General features: G+C 27.0%; 1 protein-coding gene across 2 annotated transcripts; it reads left to right on the top strand.

Annotated features, from left to right (window-relative positions):
• The first annotated feature begins 1,970 nt into the window (after positions 1-1,970).
• LOC107168026 (uncharacterized) lies at positions 1,971-19,068 on the top strand. 2 transcript variants are annotated; one of them, XM_015517286.2, is made up of 13 exons: positions 1,971-2,217; positions 10,494-13,119; positions 13,189-13,388; positions 13,443-13,617; positions 13,688-14,112; positions 14,192-14,378; positions 14,452-14,675; positions 14,812-15,064; positions 15,128-15,439; positions 17,590-17,779; positions 17,867-17,980; positions 18,041-18,365; positions 18,447-19,068. In XM_015517286.2, exons 2-13 carry the CDS (start codon positions 10,557-10,559, stop codon positions 18,597-18,599), a joined length of 5,121 nt encoding a protein of 1,706 aa, XP_015372772.2. In that variant the 5' UTR covers positions 1,971-2,217; positions 10,494-10,556; the 3' UTR covers positions 18,600-19,068. The 2 variants fall into 2 exon arrangements, with proteins under 2 accessions (XP_015372772.2, XP_015372771.2); XM_015517285.2 differs by lacking the exon at positions 1,971-2,217 and adding an exon at positions 3,000-3,185.
• The last annotated feature ends 486 nt before the right edge of the window (positions 19,069-19,554 follow it).

Here is a 19,554-nt window from a genome sequence, read left to right as displayed (position 1 = left end):
TTTTGTTCATAGGTGTTTTTACAATAAAACAACTCAGTAACCATATATTATTCTCGAAACGCGTAAACGTGTTTTTATTGGAATTTTTTCGTGTACCTATATATTTTGATGAGATTTCTTCTAAGTATTAAAGTTAGTGCCTACCTATATAACAACAAGATAAAATATTTCTTCAAAAATTCTTTTATCGGTCTTATTAAACTTCATCAGAAGTTTACAGATGATTCATACTTAACCACGACCAACGCATATAGATTTTAATCGAAATATGTATAAATCATATACCTATCATAAAAGATTTTATCTCCATAGTTAACGTAATACATTTTAATAGAAGTTCCCTACAAATTGTTCTATTATATAAATTCACCGAAAGTTACGCTATTTATGGCGATGAGATATTTTTTGATTAAATAATATATAAAAATTATTGAAAGTTTGAAAATATAGATTATCATAAAATAATGAATATTACATTTTAAAGAAACAGCTCTATATATGAATAGAGAATAATAATATAGAATTGAAATTCTATATTTAGCCTCAGAATGTTATAAAAATAAACGATATTTTTTTTGTTTCAAAACTAGTACTTTTGATCACCTAAATTAATCTTGTCATCTTTTGCACTATAGTGAGTCATTGAGAGTCGAGAACCTGAGAAGAGAGCATTTTATGAAAGATATAATTGTTTATACAATTACATGCTGCATGTTGTTACAAAATAGTATGTGACTGAAAAAGAAGAAAACAAATTCAAATCATTCAGAAAAAAAATATTTAGAAATAATAGAAACCGAGTTTTAATAGTTTTTTAAATATCTACAGTGGTCACTGTTGTTAATGTTGTTATAATCAGTTTATGTTTTAAATTGTATTTTTGACGAAATCTATAAATAGGTACAGACCTTATTACGTATGTATGTGTAATGTGCATTGGTTTTAAAATAAAGTTAAGTTTATAGATACGTATTAAAGTCCCCACACACTGCAGCGGTAGGTAGCAGTAAAATTCTTTTGTCTTGGTGGTGGTGGTAAATTGTGACAGACTTAATTTTGCCGTTACCGCGTCCAGTCGTATAATCGTCAGTGTGTGGAGATCTTTATACTTCTATATTGATCTAAATCAATGGTAGGCAATAGGTACATGATTTAACTTTTGTTTAATTTTGTCACTTATCAGTTTTGTTCTTAGAAGTTAGCAAAATTCATTTCAGGATCTTCTCTACCCTTGACACTTAAATAAATACAGGCTGTACATATATCATATTTTATTGTATTTTGATGTATTATAATAAAAATAACTCTTTTGAATTGTAACTATATAAATAAGAATTAGTTTTGTCATTGGGTCTAAACAATAGTTACGATATCATTTTCAAAAAAAACTGATCATTTATCTTATATGTAGGTATAGTAGGTAATCTATGCACTATTATAATATTAATCGTTATTATACATTATTATGTTATTATGTATGAATTGTATGATAAAAATCAAAATTAAAAAAGCATACTGTTTATTTTTTATATAGATATTTTGCTACCTTGAACTAGTTAGGCTTATCGTAACAAAAATTTATATAATTTAATTTAATGATATAAATGTGTATTTTAATTTTGCCATCATTCACAAATTACAATCATAAATCATAATGAAGAAATGTATGATTATAATGTTTTATAATTTTGACCATTTGTTAATGTGTTGAAGACGGTAAATCTCGGGACCTATTAAAATTTAAAACCAAAAAGTACGCGGGCACTGGACCACATTACGTCCCATATGTCCTCCCTTAACGCCGCCGGCACTGTGAATATTATTATGGTGCAATGTGGTATACGTAAGTTCTACCTCCAAGCGGAGGTATAGTCATGGAGAAAACGCGTTTATCATAATGCAATGACCAGCAACTTGTTCGAAGGTGATCGATATGAGAAACGGCCAACAGGAGTGGGAGTCATTTACAATATAACCATTATTCCGTCTTTTCTCGTGTGGCTGCGGCTTTGTTGTTTTCTATCTACTGCGAGTACGGAGTGGTCTTTGTGCGCATTTTCGAGTAACGTAAATGTCGTAAATTACTTATATTTTACTTAATTACGCACATAATTGATCACGAGGACGAGTCTTCTAGACCTGCAGTTCCATTGGACAGTTCAATTATTGTTTATGTAATTATTTCGGCGCGTCGATGAGATCAGTAGAATTTTAAAGGTAATAATGGTTAATTTTATATTATCGTTATATATTGATAATATTATTAATGTATTGGTAATATGTATAGATTATTATAATATACTTATTATGCTTTCGTGTGATGTATATTACAACATAATAACTTGCGTCACCGTAAAATTACAATATCGTCTCACAGCTCACGCTGATCAGTTTACAGAGAAATGTATACCAATAAATTCAACGTTTCTATCCAATATAATATTTTATAATACTTTTGTGAACAAAGACAAAATAGATGATCAGTGGTATTAAGTAAATAATATTAGGCTTGCTCAGTGGTGTTAGTTTTTTTGAGATATGTTATAGTGTATTATATATTTATAGCTCTATTTCAACTGTACATAATTAATGTACAACACTAAATACTTTATACTAGGTGGATAGTATTTTACTTTCGAATACCTATAGAGAAAAATGAATGATAAAACATTTTAAACAATTTAGGCCAATACTGTGGTTTGATTCAGATTAATTGACTTTTATGTTTCAATAATATTTACTAATGCCTAATGTAAGTTTTAATAGTTTATAATTATTACATTTTAGCGTGTTACTTGCTCGAATAAGTCGTACTTCAAATTTATAATTTTTATTGTGATTTATGTTATTTTATTATTTTATACGGTTTGCCGACGTTATCACTTATTATCTTTACGCGGTTCATTCTATGATTTTGTCCACGGTTATCTTTGCTTGTACATTTTAATGTTATCACGTTTAGTCGCTCTTATCGATTGGCGCCCTGAGTCCGGACGCGCCAGTGTCGGCGTACTGTTGTTTATTTGATAGTTATCGTTGCCGTTTGTAATTTTTACAATAAAACTACGCGTGTGTTCACGTTCTCCTTTTTCTTGTATTTGTCCGTATTGCAGTCGATTATGGCGAACAATACCCTTTTAAAATTTCGGAATCATCTGCGCATCTGAAGTTCGAATACGTTCCAAGTGAGTTGATATTTTCATTTACAAATCTCGCCAGATATTGCATGCAAATATTTAATATTTATGACTTCGACTCTCGGCGTTTTTGAAATTCTGACAATCTTAGGTTGGTGAAAAATTCTGTTAACAATATAGGCTGACTTGGAATCTCGGACGAAAAGGTCTTGGACAAAAAATCTATTTTGAAAAACTATTGACTCATTTTTAATTATATACTGTATAAGTATATATATAATTATATACATTGTGATCCATGTAACGTAAGGTACTCATTATTTTCAATGATGCATTATGTATGAAAGTTTTATTCTGTTCGCTGGTTAGATCTTTACTGGAATATGAGTCGGTATTGTGGAATACTAATCAATCAGGTTTGGATCGCGGTGAATTGGTCGCGAACATTTGATCGCCGGTGAATTTATCGTGAATATAATTGGTCGCTAAGATAATTGATCGTCAAACGAACAATTTTTATTTATTATAGTAATTACATCCAATTATAATTATATAATATAATATATAATTATATCCAATTTACAATGTGCAGATTAACAGATGTAATAATTTTATATAGGTACTATTATATGATGTACACACGAGATAATTGAACTAGCGTGGCAATAACTTAGATAAGCTTATACGATCGTTATCGACTTATCGTCATCTATATTCCGATAGTCGTACCAATTTGTCATTAGTCATTACATACTTGCATTTGTTAGTCCATGCTAGTACGATATTGTGTGTGTTTACTGTTTTTTTATTTTATAATAATGGAGTTCATTAAGAGTGAAAAAGGCAAAGATAAATTAATTTATAACGGCTATATGTATAATTTTGAAAAATTTGGAACCGAAGAAAAGTCAATATGGAAATGTGACCAATATAAAAAAATGAATTGCAAAATTTAGGATTCCAAAAAAGGTACATGGAAGACTCGGAATTTGCTTTGCAAATTAGAATGATGGCAGCACTTAGTTTTGTACCAGAAGAAGATGTAGAAAATGCTTGGAACGAACTACTGAACTCAGAGTTTTATTCACTGAACGAAGAAATATTAACACCTTTGACAAATTATTTTGAAGATACGTGGATTGGGCGTCTTGATCGAAGAAATCGAAGGAAACCAGCATTATTTCCAGTGACGCTGTGGAACTGTCATAAATATATTTTCGAAAATATCCCCCGGACCAACAATTCTGTTGAAGGATGGCATAATGGCTTTGCATCTAGTTTGAACGCATGTCATCCAACTATATGGAAATGTATAGATTCGTTCAAAAAGGAAGAGAGTCTTATGAAGTTACAAATAGAACAACTAATTGCAGGAATGGCGATGGGTGTTAAACGGAAGTACAAAGACCACGCAGAAAAAATTATAAAAATATGTGACGACTATCATAATAGGAGTAAAATAGACTTTTTAAAAGGAATAGCCCATAATTTTCAGCTCCAACTTTAAATAATTATAAATTAAAATGTATGATTATTAATATTATTATTATTTTTATTTATATTATTATTATTATTTTTTATACTTGACGACTATCATACTAGAAGTAAACTACAAATAAATTAAAATGTATAATTATTAATATTATTATTTTGTATTATTATTATTATTTATTTATTTATTATAATTTTAAATTTACTGTGAGAAACTTTAAAAACATAAAACTCGGATGTGTACCTATATTAAATATTAACTACCTATGTAATTACTATAATAAAATAACTAAAAAACTAAAAATGTTCGTTTGACGATCAATTATCTTAGCGACCAATTATATTCACGATAAATTCACCCGCGATCTATTCACCGGTGACCGATTCACCGGCGATCAATTCACCGGATACCTCAGGTTTAGTTAATAAATTTAAAAAATTACAAAGAAATTTTTTGCGTTTATATGCTTTTAAAACTAATTACTCGTATAATAACTCTGTTGAGATTGCGAGCTCTGTGGGTTTGAGGTCACTTAAAACTCGAAGATCAGTATATGATATCACGTTTATGTATAAAATCTTGAATGGTATTATCGACTGTCCTGAGTTATTACAAAAAGTCGGCCTTATAGTACCCTCTTTTAATTCAAGATTTAACCCACCCTTTTCTATTCCTCATTCAAATAAAAATTATATTATTAATAGTCTGGTGTGCCGCCTACCAACATCATGTAACTTATTACATAATTTTGATTATTTTTTTGACTCCTGTACAAAGCTAAAAATTATTTTTATAATTTAATTGTTGATGGTTAACATGTTATGTACTTTATTTAATTTGGTTAAATTGTTTTTTCTTTAATAATAATAATAATTATTATTATTATTATTATTTGTAGTAGTAGTAATTTATATTCAATTGTTAATTTAGCGATAATTTTAGTCATACTTTCTGTACTCTTACCATTTGGGGTGTTAAAATATTAATTATTATTATTATTATTTCAAAAAGTATTCAAATATCAAAATGTTATAATAGTTATAACATTGGAACAAGTCTAGTTTAGCGGTCACTCAAATTTTTTGATTTTTTTTTCGGAAACCTATGTATTTTAACGAGTATTAAACGATGGTGTAAAAATAAATTTGCGGAAACCATTAGTTTTGAAATTATAATATATAATTTACGCTACATATTAAACACAATATTTTAAACACTCATGGTAAACAAAATTGGCAATCATCGAGTTTGTTATTATGTATTGATTCATTATCATTTATCATCAGAATTTTGATGATCTAAAAAATAATAATATTTCTATATTCTCAAGTAAATAATATTTTTGTGTATATTACTATTATTTTCATTCAAATCAGTTTTAGAATCATCATTGAGTTTGGTTGGCATAATTGCATTTCCATTACTAGACTCTATTCAAAATAAGACCGTGATCCGGCGGTGGTCAGACTCCATTCATGACTGAGGCTCTGGTGGCTACCTTTAGAACAAAAGCCACGCCCATGCGCACAACTCGGCCGCCTGGTCACGGTCTTATTTTGAATAGAGTATAGCATTGATCAAGGTGTTAAAATATAATGAAAAATTACACAGTTCGCTTTTTACTTCTTCAAATTGTAATTTAGTTTTTACACAAAGGAATTCGAGTGCACCTTCTAGGATAATAATATAATATTTGTTTAAAACAAAATAATGGTTAGAACCTACATAGTTATAAAATATAATTCTAAAATTATATGTATTATTAATAATTATTAATTTATTATATAAGATCTAACAGTAAGTATTTAGAACTATTTTTAGATGGGTATAAAGGTATTTTAATTATCATAATTTTATCCAAGGCTGGTCAATTTTATGACATTTTTTAACTCATTTAAGTTAACTTAAAATTAATTTAATTTCTAACTTATTAACTTATTTATACTCAGCCTTGATTTTTTCTAACTTTTAGAAAAATTTATAAATTAATATTCTGTTAATATGATCCAATATTATTAATGATAATATGGAGTCAATTTATTGAAATATCTTGTGTGGAATCCACTTCTAGAGAAAATTGACCAGCGGATTTTATCTCCTTAGAAATAGAATGTTGAATCTCCTGGCCAATTATTTGAATAATTTTATTAACAGTTGACTTCGACATAAAACTAACCAATCTACCTCATCCACGACTTTAAGATTTTTTTTGTCTTTTTTTAATCATATTTTCAATGTGGCATTTTAAAATTGGATCATATGATAGCCACAAGTTGAACTGTTGCTAAAAAATTACTGTGATTAAACTTTGTTTTATCATTAAGATCACTAATAGATTCATAGACATGTCCACGAAAAGCCAAGTTTTGTTTAGCAAGAACAATCATTATGTTTATTATTCTATCAAGAACCAGATGGTTTTTTTAGATTTCTTTATTATGAAGATTTTCAAGAATGACATCTATATTGTTGTTAGTACATGCCGGATTACATGCTCTTAAACAAATTTCACACTCAGATTTATGTATTGCTTTGTTTTCATTCTTTTGAACTTTTATATAAATGTTCTTAATATTAACTACTACACCATTAACAAATGCAATTGATAAATCGACTGAAAATGCTATGCAAGTACTACAATATATTTTGTTAGTAAAAGCACGATATGAAATCCATTTTCTTTCAACAATATCATAATTTGACATTTTTCGAAAATAAATGTTTCTGGGATCAAACCTAACTTTGGAATTATTTTCCACAATTGGTTGAATAGGATGGTGATCTAAAAATTTTAATTTAGCTACTATGCTGTCATTTTTATTTGGAGGTGCAAATACAAAAGCATCAAAATTGTCTTCAAAATCAACTTTAATATCATTTTCATGTTTTACTGAAATATCTACAAATTTTAATTCAGAATCAGAATCAATGTTATTAGTCAATGTGTTTGGTGTTGAAAATGAGAAAAAGAGTGAAATAGGTTGTAAAGGTTCTAAACAATTTTTAAATTCCTCATTAACTTTTTCTTTTCCAACTTCGATGATTAGTTTATTGTCTTCATTTATTGCTTTAGATATGCATGGTATTGAATGAAATAATGCAATAGGTTCTACATTTGATACAGATATCTCATAAATTATTTCTTTTTCATCCTTTCGATTTTCATAATTTAAGAACTCATCATGATCAACATTTTTAGAATAAGATGAGTACTGTTCTGTATTAGAAAATGCAATACTAACTGATGGTACAGATAAATTAAAACATAATTTCTTTTGATTTTTGATTTTTGTCATTTGCAGCTAATATTAATAGGTAACTTATTTTCTTTAATTTTTTTATTTTGGCTACCGCTATTCAATTTCTTCCCCATATTTATAATTGTGTCAAGTAATCTGATTTTAAAAATAAGGCATTGAAAACAAAGTATTTATCCAATTTATATGAACACAACACACACACATGTAGAAAACAAGTAACAAACAAATAGTGTGATGTGTGTTCAAAACTTAAAGAACTAATTAAAATTTATTACAATATTAAACATAAATACATACCTAATGCAATACCATACATACCTGTAGCATCCAAGCATCCCAGCCAGTCCGCGCCTGGTATTAGTTGACCACTTGACCATATTATGTGTATTTTAATATCCATTCCAGGAGTTACCACTACCTAATCAGTTGTGAGCCAATTGCCTCTAAGTACTTACAGCAATTCATTATAATACATACATTTAATTAAAACAGTAACACTCTTCAATTTCTATGTTATTTGTTAGCTATATATAAGGTATAATTTTTAATTTTATCTGAAAAAAGTAGCTAATTTTCAACACACAAATGGTTCACGAACAATTAATTGTTGAAATGCCTGAATCTAACCTTGTATAATGTAAGTAAATAGTATTATGATTGCGTAGGATAGCATACTACATAAGCATTTATCATGTAGATAACATACGATACCACTATCCATATTATTAAGTTCACTAATTATTTTATTCATTGCCATTTTACTTTATTTTTATTAATTATATCTCTAGTAATATTATATTTACATGCATTTTTTATCACACTTAAGTTGTGTAAAAGAATTTTTAGAATATTAATTATATCAATTAAGGGTGTATTAAATTTTTTCAAACATTTGACAGCCATAAATTATTTTAAATAAAAATTAAATGTTTTTTTACTATATAGGTTTATCATGATTTTTGCATTTTTAAAATCCTAAAAATTGTTTCAATTAAATACAGTGTATTCCTCTTGCCAAGTTCCCCACCTAGTGAGTACAGATTCTGAAGATAATGATTGGGCAATATTCCTTACATATCTGGGTATATTATAGCGCTTTTTAAAATACTTTTTATGTTATAGGTAAATTTGTGCATTTTTAGAAACATGCGATATAAACAACATAACACAAATTAAATTAGATTAGAAAACTTGAAGTGTATCACTGATTTTTGTCATGTCTGCACACAAATAACATTAACAGCACTTTTTTAACATTTCCACCCAAAGACCATAATAATTTTAGTCCATCATTGATAAACCATGCAACTGTGGAATGATAAGTTTTTTTCCAAAATCATAGATCAGGAAATATTGTATTTTAATTTGCAAATATTTACTATGCAAATACACATAGTCAAGGGATGTCAGACCTATTAAGAATTTGTATGTAAAGCTTAAGCAGCTTCTCAATATCTTAAGACTTTTTTCAGTGTTAGTTTTATCCTTACGAAAAAAAAAATTATTATTATTTAAACCGTGGAAAATTTGAGCAAGTTTTTGGTTTAGTACTATTACGAAAATAAGGTTACAGTCATAAGCTAAGGTTGAATTAAGAAATTGTATGGCATGCGAGAGTTCTATTCATTATTGATCATGTATTTTGTTGAGCTTATTGGCAGGAACGGTCAACGCTTAATTCCATAGCTTAGTTTTGTTCACTTGATTTACTTGAGCAGTCAATCTACACATATTTTCAACTGCTATTTCATTTCTGCGAGAAATTCGCAACCGTTTTGATGTAGCAGACTGCCGAGAAAGCTGAGTTCTTTTTCTAGGTATAATGCAAACGTTGAATGAACTAGCAACATTATACCCAATAGAAAATTATTACAAAATCAAATAATGTACTGTTTAAATCAAATTGTGTTTGGAAAACAACTTAAATAAAATCAATAATACAAATATGAATGCGTCATATTAATATTATTTTGTTGCCTATATAGTAATTTTACTTAAAAACTATATTTTTTACTCTTTCATTCTTTGCAGAGCATAGTTTTAAACTTTTTTTTTTTTGAAAATAGTGCAAGAAGTTTAGACCATCGAAACTGTTTCGAATTCGAGACACTCCGTACAATAACACTACTGAAGTGTCACTGCGTCATAGAATTTCCAAAACACGGAATTAATTTTACGGCTTTTTAAGTAGCAAATTCATAAATTCTTAAGTTCCGACTTAACCTGTGGACTTACTAAAAATGTTATATAGGCTATAGCATTCCTCGAAAAAAGGACAATTCAACAAAAAAAATTTTTAATTTGTACCAGTGGTTCTTGAGATTAGCCCATTCAAACTTTTTTAACCCTTTTGGCTTTATAATATTAAGTTTGGATTAAATTAATAATAATACTTATACTAAAGTAGGTTCTTACATAACATGCTTTTTAAATATTAATTTAACATTTACTAGTCAATACAATTAACAATTTAATAATTTATTATTTTTACTAGCGGTTGTGATCTATTCTGAAGATATCCTAGTCATCCATAATTTGAATAAACTAATAACTACATAATAATCATATATTATAGAAATTTTAATTAATTAAAATTATTTCCAGGTTATATGGTAATCATACTGAAGAAATAAATGATTTTCTTCTGGTAAAAAAATAGAAACTAATATGGATTTAAATTCATTGGAAGATCCTCACAATTCTACTTGTTACATAAGTAGTCAATTAAATGTTAACAATAGCACAAATGATATAAAAGTTGACAAATTAAATGAATCACCTTCAACTGAAGTACAAGAACAAAGCAAAACTGAACAATTTAAAATTGTTGAAATATCTGAACATCTGCCAGTGGAGCAAATTATTGCAACTGCTTCCATTATAAATGCAGCATCCAAAATAAATGAAAAAACTGTAGATCCTCACAACATAAGTAGTTCATTGGATAACAAAAGTAGTAAAAGTGGTGTAGGAGTTACCAGATTAAATGAATCTTCTTTAACTAAAGTACAAGCACAAAAAAAAACTGAAAATGTTAATATTGTTGAAATATCTAAACAACAAATGCCAATAAAGCATGTTATTCCAACTGCTTCCATTATAAATGTCGCACCTAAAATAAATGAAAAAACTGTAGATCCTCAAAACATAAGTATTTCATTTAATAATAACAGTAGCACAAGTGGTAAAGAAGTTACCAAATTAAATGAATCTACTTTAACTAAAGTTCAAGAACAAAAAATAACTGAAAATGTTAAAATTGTTGAAATATCTAGACAACACATGCCAATAAAGCATGTTATTCCAACTGCTTCTAAAATAAATGAAAAATACATAAATCCTCAAAACATAAGTATTTCAATTGATAACAACAGTAGTAAAAGTGGTATAGGAGTTATCAAATTAAATGAATTTTCTTCAGCTAAAGTACAAGAACAAAAAAAAACTGAAAATGTTAAAATTGTTGAAGTATCTAAACAACAAATGCCAATAAAGCATGTTATTCCAACTGCTTCCATTATAAATGTCGCACCTAAAATAAATGAAAAAACTGTAGATCCTCACAACATAAGTAGTTCATTGGATAACAAAAGTAATACAAGTGGTATAGGAGTTACCAAATTAAATGAATCTTCTTCAGCTAAGGTACAAGAACAAAAAAAAACTGAAAATGTTAGAATTGTTGAAATATCTAAACAACAACAGGTGCCAGTAAAGCAAATTATTGCAACTGCTTCTATAATAAATTCACCTAAAGTAAATGAAAAAAATATAGATGCTCGAAACAAAAATAGTTCATTGAATAACAGGAGTGGTATAGAATTAACTAAATTAAATGAATTTACTTTAACTAAAGTACAAGAACAAAAGAAAACTGATAATGTTAAAATTGTTGATAATAATAATGTTGAAATATCTAAACAACGGGGGGTGCCATTAACAAAAATGATTGCAACTACTTTTCTTATAAATGCACCTAAGAAAAATGAAAACAATATAGATCCTCATAATTCCCATCGTGACTTAGGCAGTTTATTGAACAATAACAATAGTACTCATGGTATAGAAATCACCAAATTAAATAAATTGAATTCAAATAATGTACAAGAGCAAAACAAAACGGTACATTTTAAAACTGTTGATAAAAATGATATTAAAATATCTAACCAACAAATGCCGTTAAAGAAAATGATTGCAACTACATTCGTATTAAACGCACCTAAAAAAAATGAAAATAATGTATATTTAAGACCTAACAATTTTCCTTTAAATTTAGAAAAAATCGCTGTTCCAAAAACAGTTCTTTCTAATATCAAATTAATTCCTCCAACTTCGTCTAGCCAAATTCAAAAACCATCAACAATATCTTTAATGCCCGCAACTACACTCATCAATCCAAAAACTACAATTATTACAAGGTTACAACCCAAGTTATATCCTGGTGAAATAACTAATAATAAAAATGTTCCAACATTGAAACCTGGGTTCAAAATAATATCTTCAAATGACCCAAATTCTAAAATGTTTATACTTCCGCAAGGAGTTAATTATGTAATAAAAACATTAAATAAAGAAGAAGTCAAAAACCAATCATTACCAAATTTTAGTTCTCCGCCAACTATATTAAAACCAGTAAATTCTATAATACCAATAACGGTTGCTGAAAAATTTAATACAATCGAAAAACCAAAAACACAAAATGAGAATTCAAAATTTGTTATTCGCTGGAAAGAATTTCAGAATCAAAGATACGAAGCTCTACCAAATGATGAAAACATGACTAATAAAGATGTCAAACATTTATTCAAATCAAACACACATTTTGAATTACTATTTCCATGTTCATCAAAGGCATTTGTTAGAAATCAGAAAAGAAGACTTAAACCTCATACAGATACACCAAAGTCTAAAATAATTAAAATCGCAGATACTTCAGAATCTTACCATGTTCAACCAAAAATAACATTCAAAACATCAGCATTAAATGAAATTAAAAATTCAATGGATTTTTGTGGTACTAGTGAAGAGAAAAAATGTATACCCCATACTATTACAAGTAAAGATGTAATTGATAATCATACAAACGTGGCTATTGAAAATAATAAGTCCAAATTAAATACTGGTGTCATGAAAAAGTTTTGCCCTTCGTCTGGATTTATTCAAATGTCATCAACACCTGAATCTTCAACACTCAAAACATATAGTCAATCAATAACTGTTAAAAAATATGGTTTGTATAGATTTAAAATTATTATAGTTTATCTTCTATCAACTAATTTTATTTGATTAATAATTACAGGTAATTTTTCTAAAAATGAATTAAGCACTGTAAGATTGGTACCTTTAAGTGCAATTAATCAAACACAAACAAAAGGAGATGGTAAACAATTATTTATAAAAATTTTGAAGAATAATGGTAGTACTCCCAATGGTAATATTGCTAAAGTTTCTACTGATAAAATAATGAAAGTAATTCCCACCAAAGTTTATGCGCCACAAGTAAGGAGTATCATATTTTTTAATGAAAATAGTACTCATAAAGGTTTTTTTCAGAATCCAAAGATTAATGTAGCAGCTAAAGAAAATCTAAAGAAAATTCCATTGTCAAAACCAAATACCATGAAAATTCCATTGTCAAAACCAATTACCATGAAAATACCACTGTCAAAACCAAATACCGTCAAATTTCTTTTGCCAAAAGAAATTAAAAAAGAAGTTGAAGATCCAGGTATAACAATATTTATTATTTATTATTTTTCTTACTCCATATTATTACTTTTTAAAATTTGGTTTTTCAGCTTATAGTGATAAACGTCCATTTGCTTATTGTCAATATGAATATTGTGGAATACTAATAAATGAAGCTGAAATGATAGACAATTTGTATTGTAGCTTGGTATGTAAAAAGTTAGATACCAAACTAAAGTTAGCTACAGAAAAGCCTGTTACCATACCAGAACCACCAGAAGAAACACAAAAAAAACCAGTAATTGATCGAAAAATGCTCTTAGCTAAATTAAAAAGTAGAATTAATAAAAGAAAGCAAAGTTTACCATCATTCCAAAAAGAAAATGAAGCTCATCAAACCGATTTAAATAAAAATGACAAGCTTGATAATGAGACCTGCCAGATGCCAGCACCAATACCAATAACTGTAAAACAATCTTTTGAAAAATCACAAAATAAAAGAAAATCTTCAAGATCAAATGAATCTACATCAATTGTACGTATAATTACTTTTAATTACATTAGGAAATTAAAATTTTTAATTAGTGGTACAAGTTTTTTTTATATTTTTTCAGGGTAAATTAGAAAATGCAAAAATATTGAGCTATTTGGAACATACTGATTACATACCTGCTCCAAAAAAATTGTTTGATAATCCTTTTCCATATGAATGTAATCCTTTTAAAGTTGGACAAAGATTAGAAGGTATCGACCCAGAACATGAAGCATTATTTTGTGTAATGACTGTAGTAGAAGTTGTTGGTAATAATCAATTTAACTAATATTCATCCAAGTTGTATTTAAAATTTACTAAATTTTATTTAATTTTCACTAGGATATCGTATTAAGCTACATTTTGATGGCTACTCGGATATACATGATTTTTGGACAAATGCAAATTGTCCCGATTTGTTTTATCCTAGATGGTGTGAACAAAACTCTCGCATTTTACAACCACCTAAAAATTACAAACTTCAATTCAATTGGACCGATTACCTTAGAATGCCCGGTGTTATGCCTGCTCCAAAATGGAATTTTCCAAGTGCAATATATATTGTTGTAAGTCGAACAATTTTATTTTTATATGAATATTTTACATACTTAATTCTTTTTATATGAACTATATTTCATTATATTCTATAAGTAGTACATTTATAGACATGGATATTTAATATGAAATCATTTTTATACTTAGAATCGTAATATAGAACACTTATTTCGTGTTGGGGCTAAATTAGAAGCTTTAGATAAATTAACCCGTACACTACCAAAACAGCTTATATGTGTTGCTACTGTTGCTGATATATTGGGAAATCGTATACGTATTCATTTTGATGGTTGGACAGATGATTTTGATTATTGGGTGGATATCACATCAACTAATATACATCCAGTTGGATGGTGTGACAAAAATGGTCGAACTTTATGCCCACCTAGTGGTTACGATAGTAAATATTTATTTATTTATTTTTACATTTTTACTCTGATAATTAATACTGTAATTTATTTAGATTGTAAAGGGAAAAAACCTTTTTCTTGGCCTGTGTACTTACAAGAAACTAATAGTGAACCTGTGCCAGAAGATGCATTTGTTCGTAGACCATTACGAGAATTTACCAATAGCATGGCAATTGAAGTAGTTGATATTGCTAATCCTTCATTAATAAGAATTGCTAAAGTAGTAGATGTTAAAGGAGATGAACTTAAAATACTTTATGATGGATTTGATTCCATCTATGCATACTGGATTGAAGACGATAGTCCAAATATTCATCCACTTGGATGGTGTTTAAAAACTAACCATCCAATTGAATTATTTAAAGGTAAACGTTATACATTTAAATATACCAATTAATTCACACAAATTAAATTATCTATCATTTTACGGTGAATAAAAAATTGCATTATGCAATTTTATTCCTCTGCTATACAATGTACCTCATCATTAAAATTAGGGTACTCAAATAAATGTGTTAAATTTCAAATAATTTTGTATGGTAAACTATGAAAAGTTTGTTAAAGTCTGTGTGAAGAATGATAGTTTAATTTTTTAGTGACTAAGGTTACCAAAAAATTATTTAAATAATAATATCAAAATTTTAACAAATAATATTTGTAGAACAGTTTCTACATTTGACCCACCACATTAGATCAAACCTACTACATGAAATCTCTCTCCAAGTTGATGTAAAACATTTTTTTCTAAAAAAAGATTCTTCAGACAAAATAAATTAAAAAAAAAAAAAAATACTTTTTAATATTTTTTAATATTTTATATATAACATTCAAAATCTTAAATGTGCCATGTATACATTTTTGATAAGTTTTTATTTTAATGTAACTATTTTTAGTAATATAAATCCATCTTGAATTTGATAATTATCAATTAGTCATATTTTTATTCAAGATTTGACTTTTGAATCAACTTAACATCAATATTTAAAAACTTATAAAATTCTAATTTTATTTAAAATTGTATACAAATTAGAAAGTGTTAATTAAATTAATGCAAAATGTTTTCCTTCATTCTGTATATTAATTAATACAGAAATAAAACACTTAACTTAATAGCAGTAAACTAGTGCACATTCCATTAAATTGTACTAAATTGCATTTCTAAACTCGGTAAATCAGGAAACATGATTTTTTTACTCAATCAACGTTTATAAGACAAGGAGAAAGAAAAAAAACATTTTGAAGTTTCTTAGGTCAAACCACATTTAATATTTATTTGTTAAAACTTAAATTTTTTCTGCTTATTTGTGACTTGTGCCAACTGAACATTACATACATCATAAAGAAAACATTAAATGTAAACATTTTATTGATATTGATCTTAAAATTATTAATACCAATAATTTTAATATGCCATAAAAACCAAAATAAGAATAATAAATTAATATAATAATGTCGTGTCTTGTGAAAGAATAATACAGTAGAACCCCTCTCGTACGCCCTCGGCTAATCCGCCGCTCCGGTTGATCTGACCATAGTATTATTGATATGAATACTGTGTATGTAATTTAAAAAGTACAATTTGGATTTTCCAATTTTTAAAAGATATATACAATTAATTGCTAGTTTAATATTTCCCTTATTAGTCTTAGCTAAGTCTAAAATGTCATTTGCTAAACAAAAATCTATAATTAGTTTTTTTTTAAGTATTGTAAAATATAATAAATTTCTAATATAATCTTGTATGTAATATATAAATAAAAATGTTCTGTATATTCTGATAATCCGACCTTTTTCGAGTTCCAACCACACCCCCAGTCCCGGAGGTGACGGATTAGAGAGGTTCTACTGTAATTAAAAAATGTAAAAACAGTAATTTGGGTAGGTGCACTATATGTCTATATGCCACAGTGAGTAAGTTATAATTAATTAAGAAATAAACTTGGCATTCATAGATAGAAAAATTAACTCTTCAGCATGTTCTGAAGACAATGAGGATCGGTGATTAGTAATGACATTACCAGCACAACTACGCGGTTTTTACGGTATACCATTTATTTGGTATTTAGGGTTTACCATTTATTCGGTTTTCAAAGGTATACCAGAAATACCTTCAGCCCTATAAAAACCATACTATTTTTGATCCCTCGGCAGCAATTGCCATTAGTTTAACTTTTTTTATATATTAAAATGGTTTAAGATAGGAAGTATTTATACTTCTTTGGGTGTGGTATACTTCATAACCCAACATGTTAATATTTAATAGATTCTGAAAATAATTATATGTATTGATGTTAAAACAAAAGAAACAAATTAATTTTTACTCAATTATTTTTAATAAACAACCTTTGACACGATTGCCTGTTAACCATTTAAAAAATGACATACATTTACATACATTACTAAAAAGTTTCACAATCTTCAAGTTCCCGTCTTCCAACTTATTTGTATACAAAATAAAATTGTGTTGTATTATTTAACAATACAATTAATTAATAATTTGTGTATTTATTTTTAGTAAACGCAATACTTTGGAGTTGCAGAGTTCCTGGTTGTAATGGTAAAGGCAATACAAATAGTTCCAAAACTACTCATGTATTTGCCAAAGATTGTCCATATGAATTTGAGTCTTGGAAAAAATCAATCTCTGGGTTGACAGATATTCCTGATAGATTAAAACCTGTTGAAATTCCAATTTCAGTTGCTAGGTAATTAAAAAAAAAATTTATGTACCTATGTATTTACCTCATACATGTATGATTTATTGTTTAATATAAATTTAAATGTATGTTAAGTTGTTCAAAATCTGCAAGTATTGCACCTCAAGAGAATAAGAAAAAACAAAAATCTAAGTTAAATAAAACAAAAAGTTATAACATAAACAAACCTAAAAAAAGAACCAATAACAAGTAATATACCCGTTAATAAATATATCAAGAAAATATTGAAACATTTAATGTTTGATATAGGTTGAAAAATAATTTTAAAAAGAAGATACCAAGTGGTCGTTCTAAAACTGTTTATTCAAGAGCTGTTGAGGCAAAGAATGAATTAGAAAATATTAAGGGCGTTAATGATTATACGAGCTATGGTTATGGCTCTTTTAAACTCCCAAGACTTAATGTATGGAACAGGCATTATGTTCTTCGAGGTATACCAATATTTAGTATTTCTGATGTGAGAAAATGGACTGTCAAAGAAGTAGCTACTTTTGTTGAAAGAGTAGTATCTAATAATTACACAGACGATAATCCCTCTGAACGAATAAAACTTTCTAAACCTTTTCTAAATCAGGTATCAATATTTTATTTTTATTTTTATCTCATAATAAATAATATTTATATTAATTACTTAATGTATTGCTTTTATATAAAGGAGATTGATGGTGAGGTATTTTTAATGTTAACTCAAAAAGATTTGACAAGTATATTAAACATTCCTCTTGGACCAGCATTAAAATTGCACAACGCCATTGTAGTGTTAAGACAAAAAATTTCTGCATTTGATGTTGCAAATGGACTGTTGTAAACCAAAAAATAAGTTGTACTAATTTTATTTCATTTCTCATTTTGTATTTTATTACTTTTTTAATTTAAAAATGTTTAGTATTGCGCATTTTAATTTTAAAATGTTAAGCATTGTATTGTATTGTGCATTTTAATTTGATACCTTTTTCTTTTTAAGAGTTTATGTGTTCCTCACGGTTAATAATAGTAACTATAGTATTTTTATGTTGTATAAAATATGTATATGAATATTACAAAATAAAAACTTTAGTAAATTTTTAGGTACAGAATTCATAATATGTATTTACTTAATGTATTTTCATTTACAATGATTTATTAAACAATATGTTAACTTTGGAAAAAATTTTTTTTGCATAATTTTATGATATAATATCATATCTAATTATTAAAACGTATGATGACTGTAATTCATCATTTTGTCAATGTTAATGTTGTAAAGCATTAAATAATAAATTGATCATTAGTTACAACTTAATTTTTTATGAAAAATTTATAAATTGTTCTAAAAGGTTTGAATTTATTTGTTTTTGCTTAATCCTTTTTCCAACTGATTAACTTTAATGCATTCAATCTTTTGGATTAAATTTGTTTTATAATTTTAGCCAAAGCTAAGCAAGTTAATTTAAATTTAACTCCTTCAAGTTTTTTTTCAATTGAGTAAATAAATAAATAAATAGACATTTTAGGTGTCATAACTTAAATTAATTATTTAGATTGTAATTTAATACACTTGATTAACTATTACTGTAATAGTTATTAAATATTATTACCAAAATTTTAAACTGAATATTTATTTAAATTATTTAAATACATATTTATGTAAATACATTTTATTATTATTTATTACTCTTGAAAAAAAAAACATTTATTTTAATTTTGTTCAATAGTTAATCAATAACTATTTATTAAAAATTTGTATTTAATGGTATTAAAACATTTTCAAGTCAAAATTATTT

The sequence above is a fragment of the Diuraphis noxia genome, unplaced genomic scaffold, assembly GCF_037042655.1.
Source record: "Diuraphis noxia isolate RWA-SAM2 unplaced genomic scaffold, SU_Dnox_SAM2 contig0001, whole genome shotgun sequence".
NCBI lineage: Eukaryota > Metazoa > Arthropoda > Insecta > Hemiptera > Aphididae > Diuraphis > Diuraphis noxia.
This window is presented reverse-complemented; position numbering and strand designations above follow the sequence as displayed.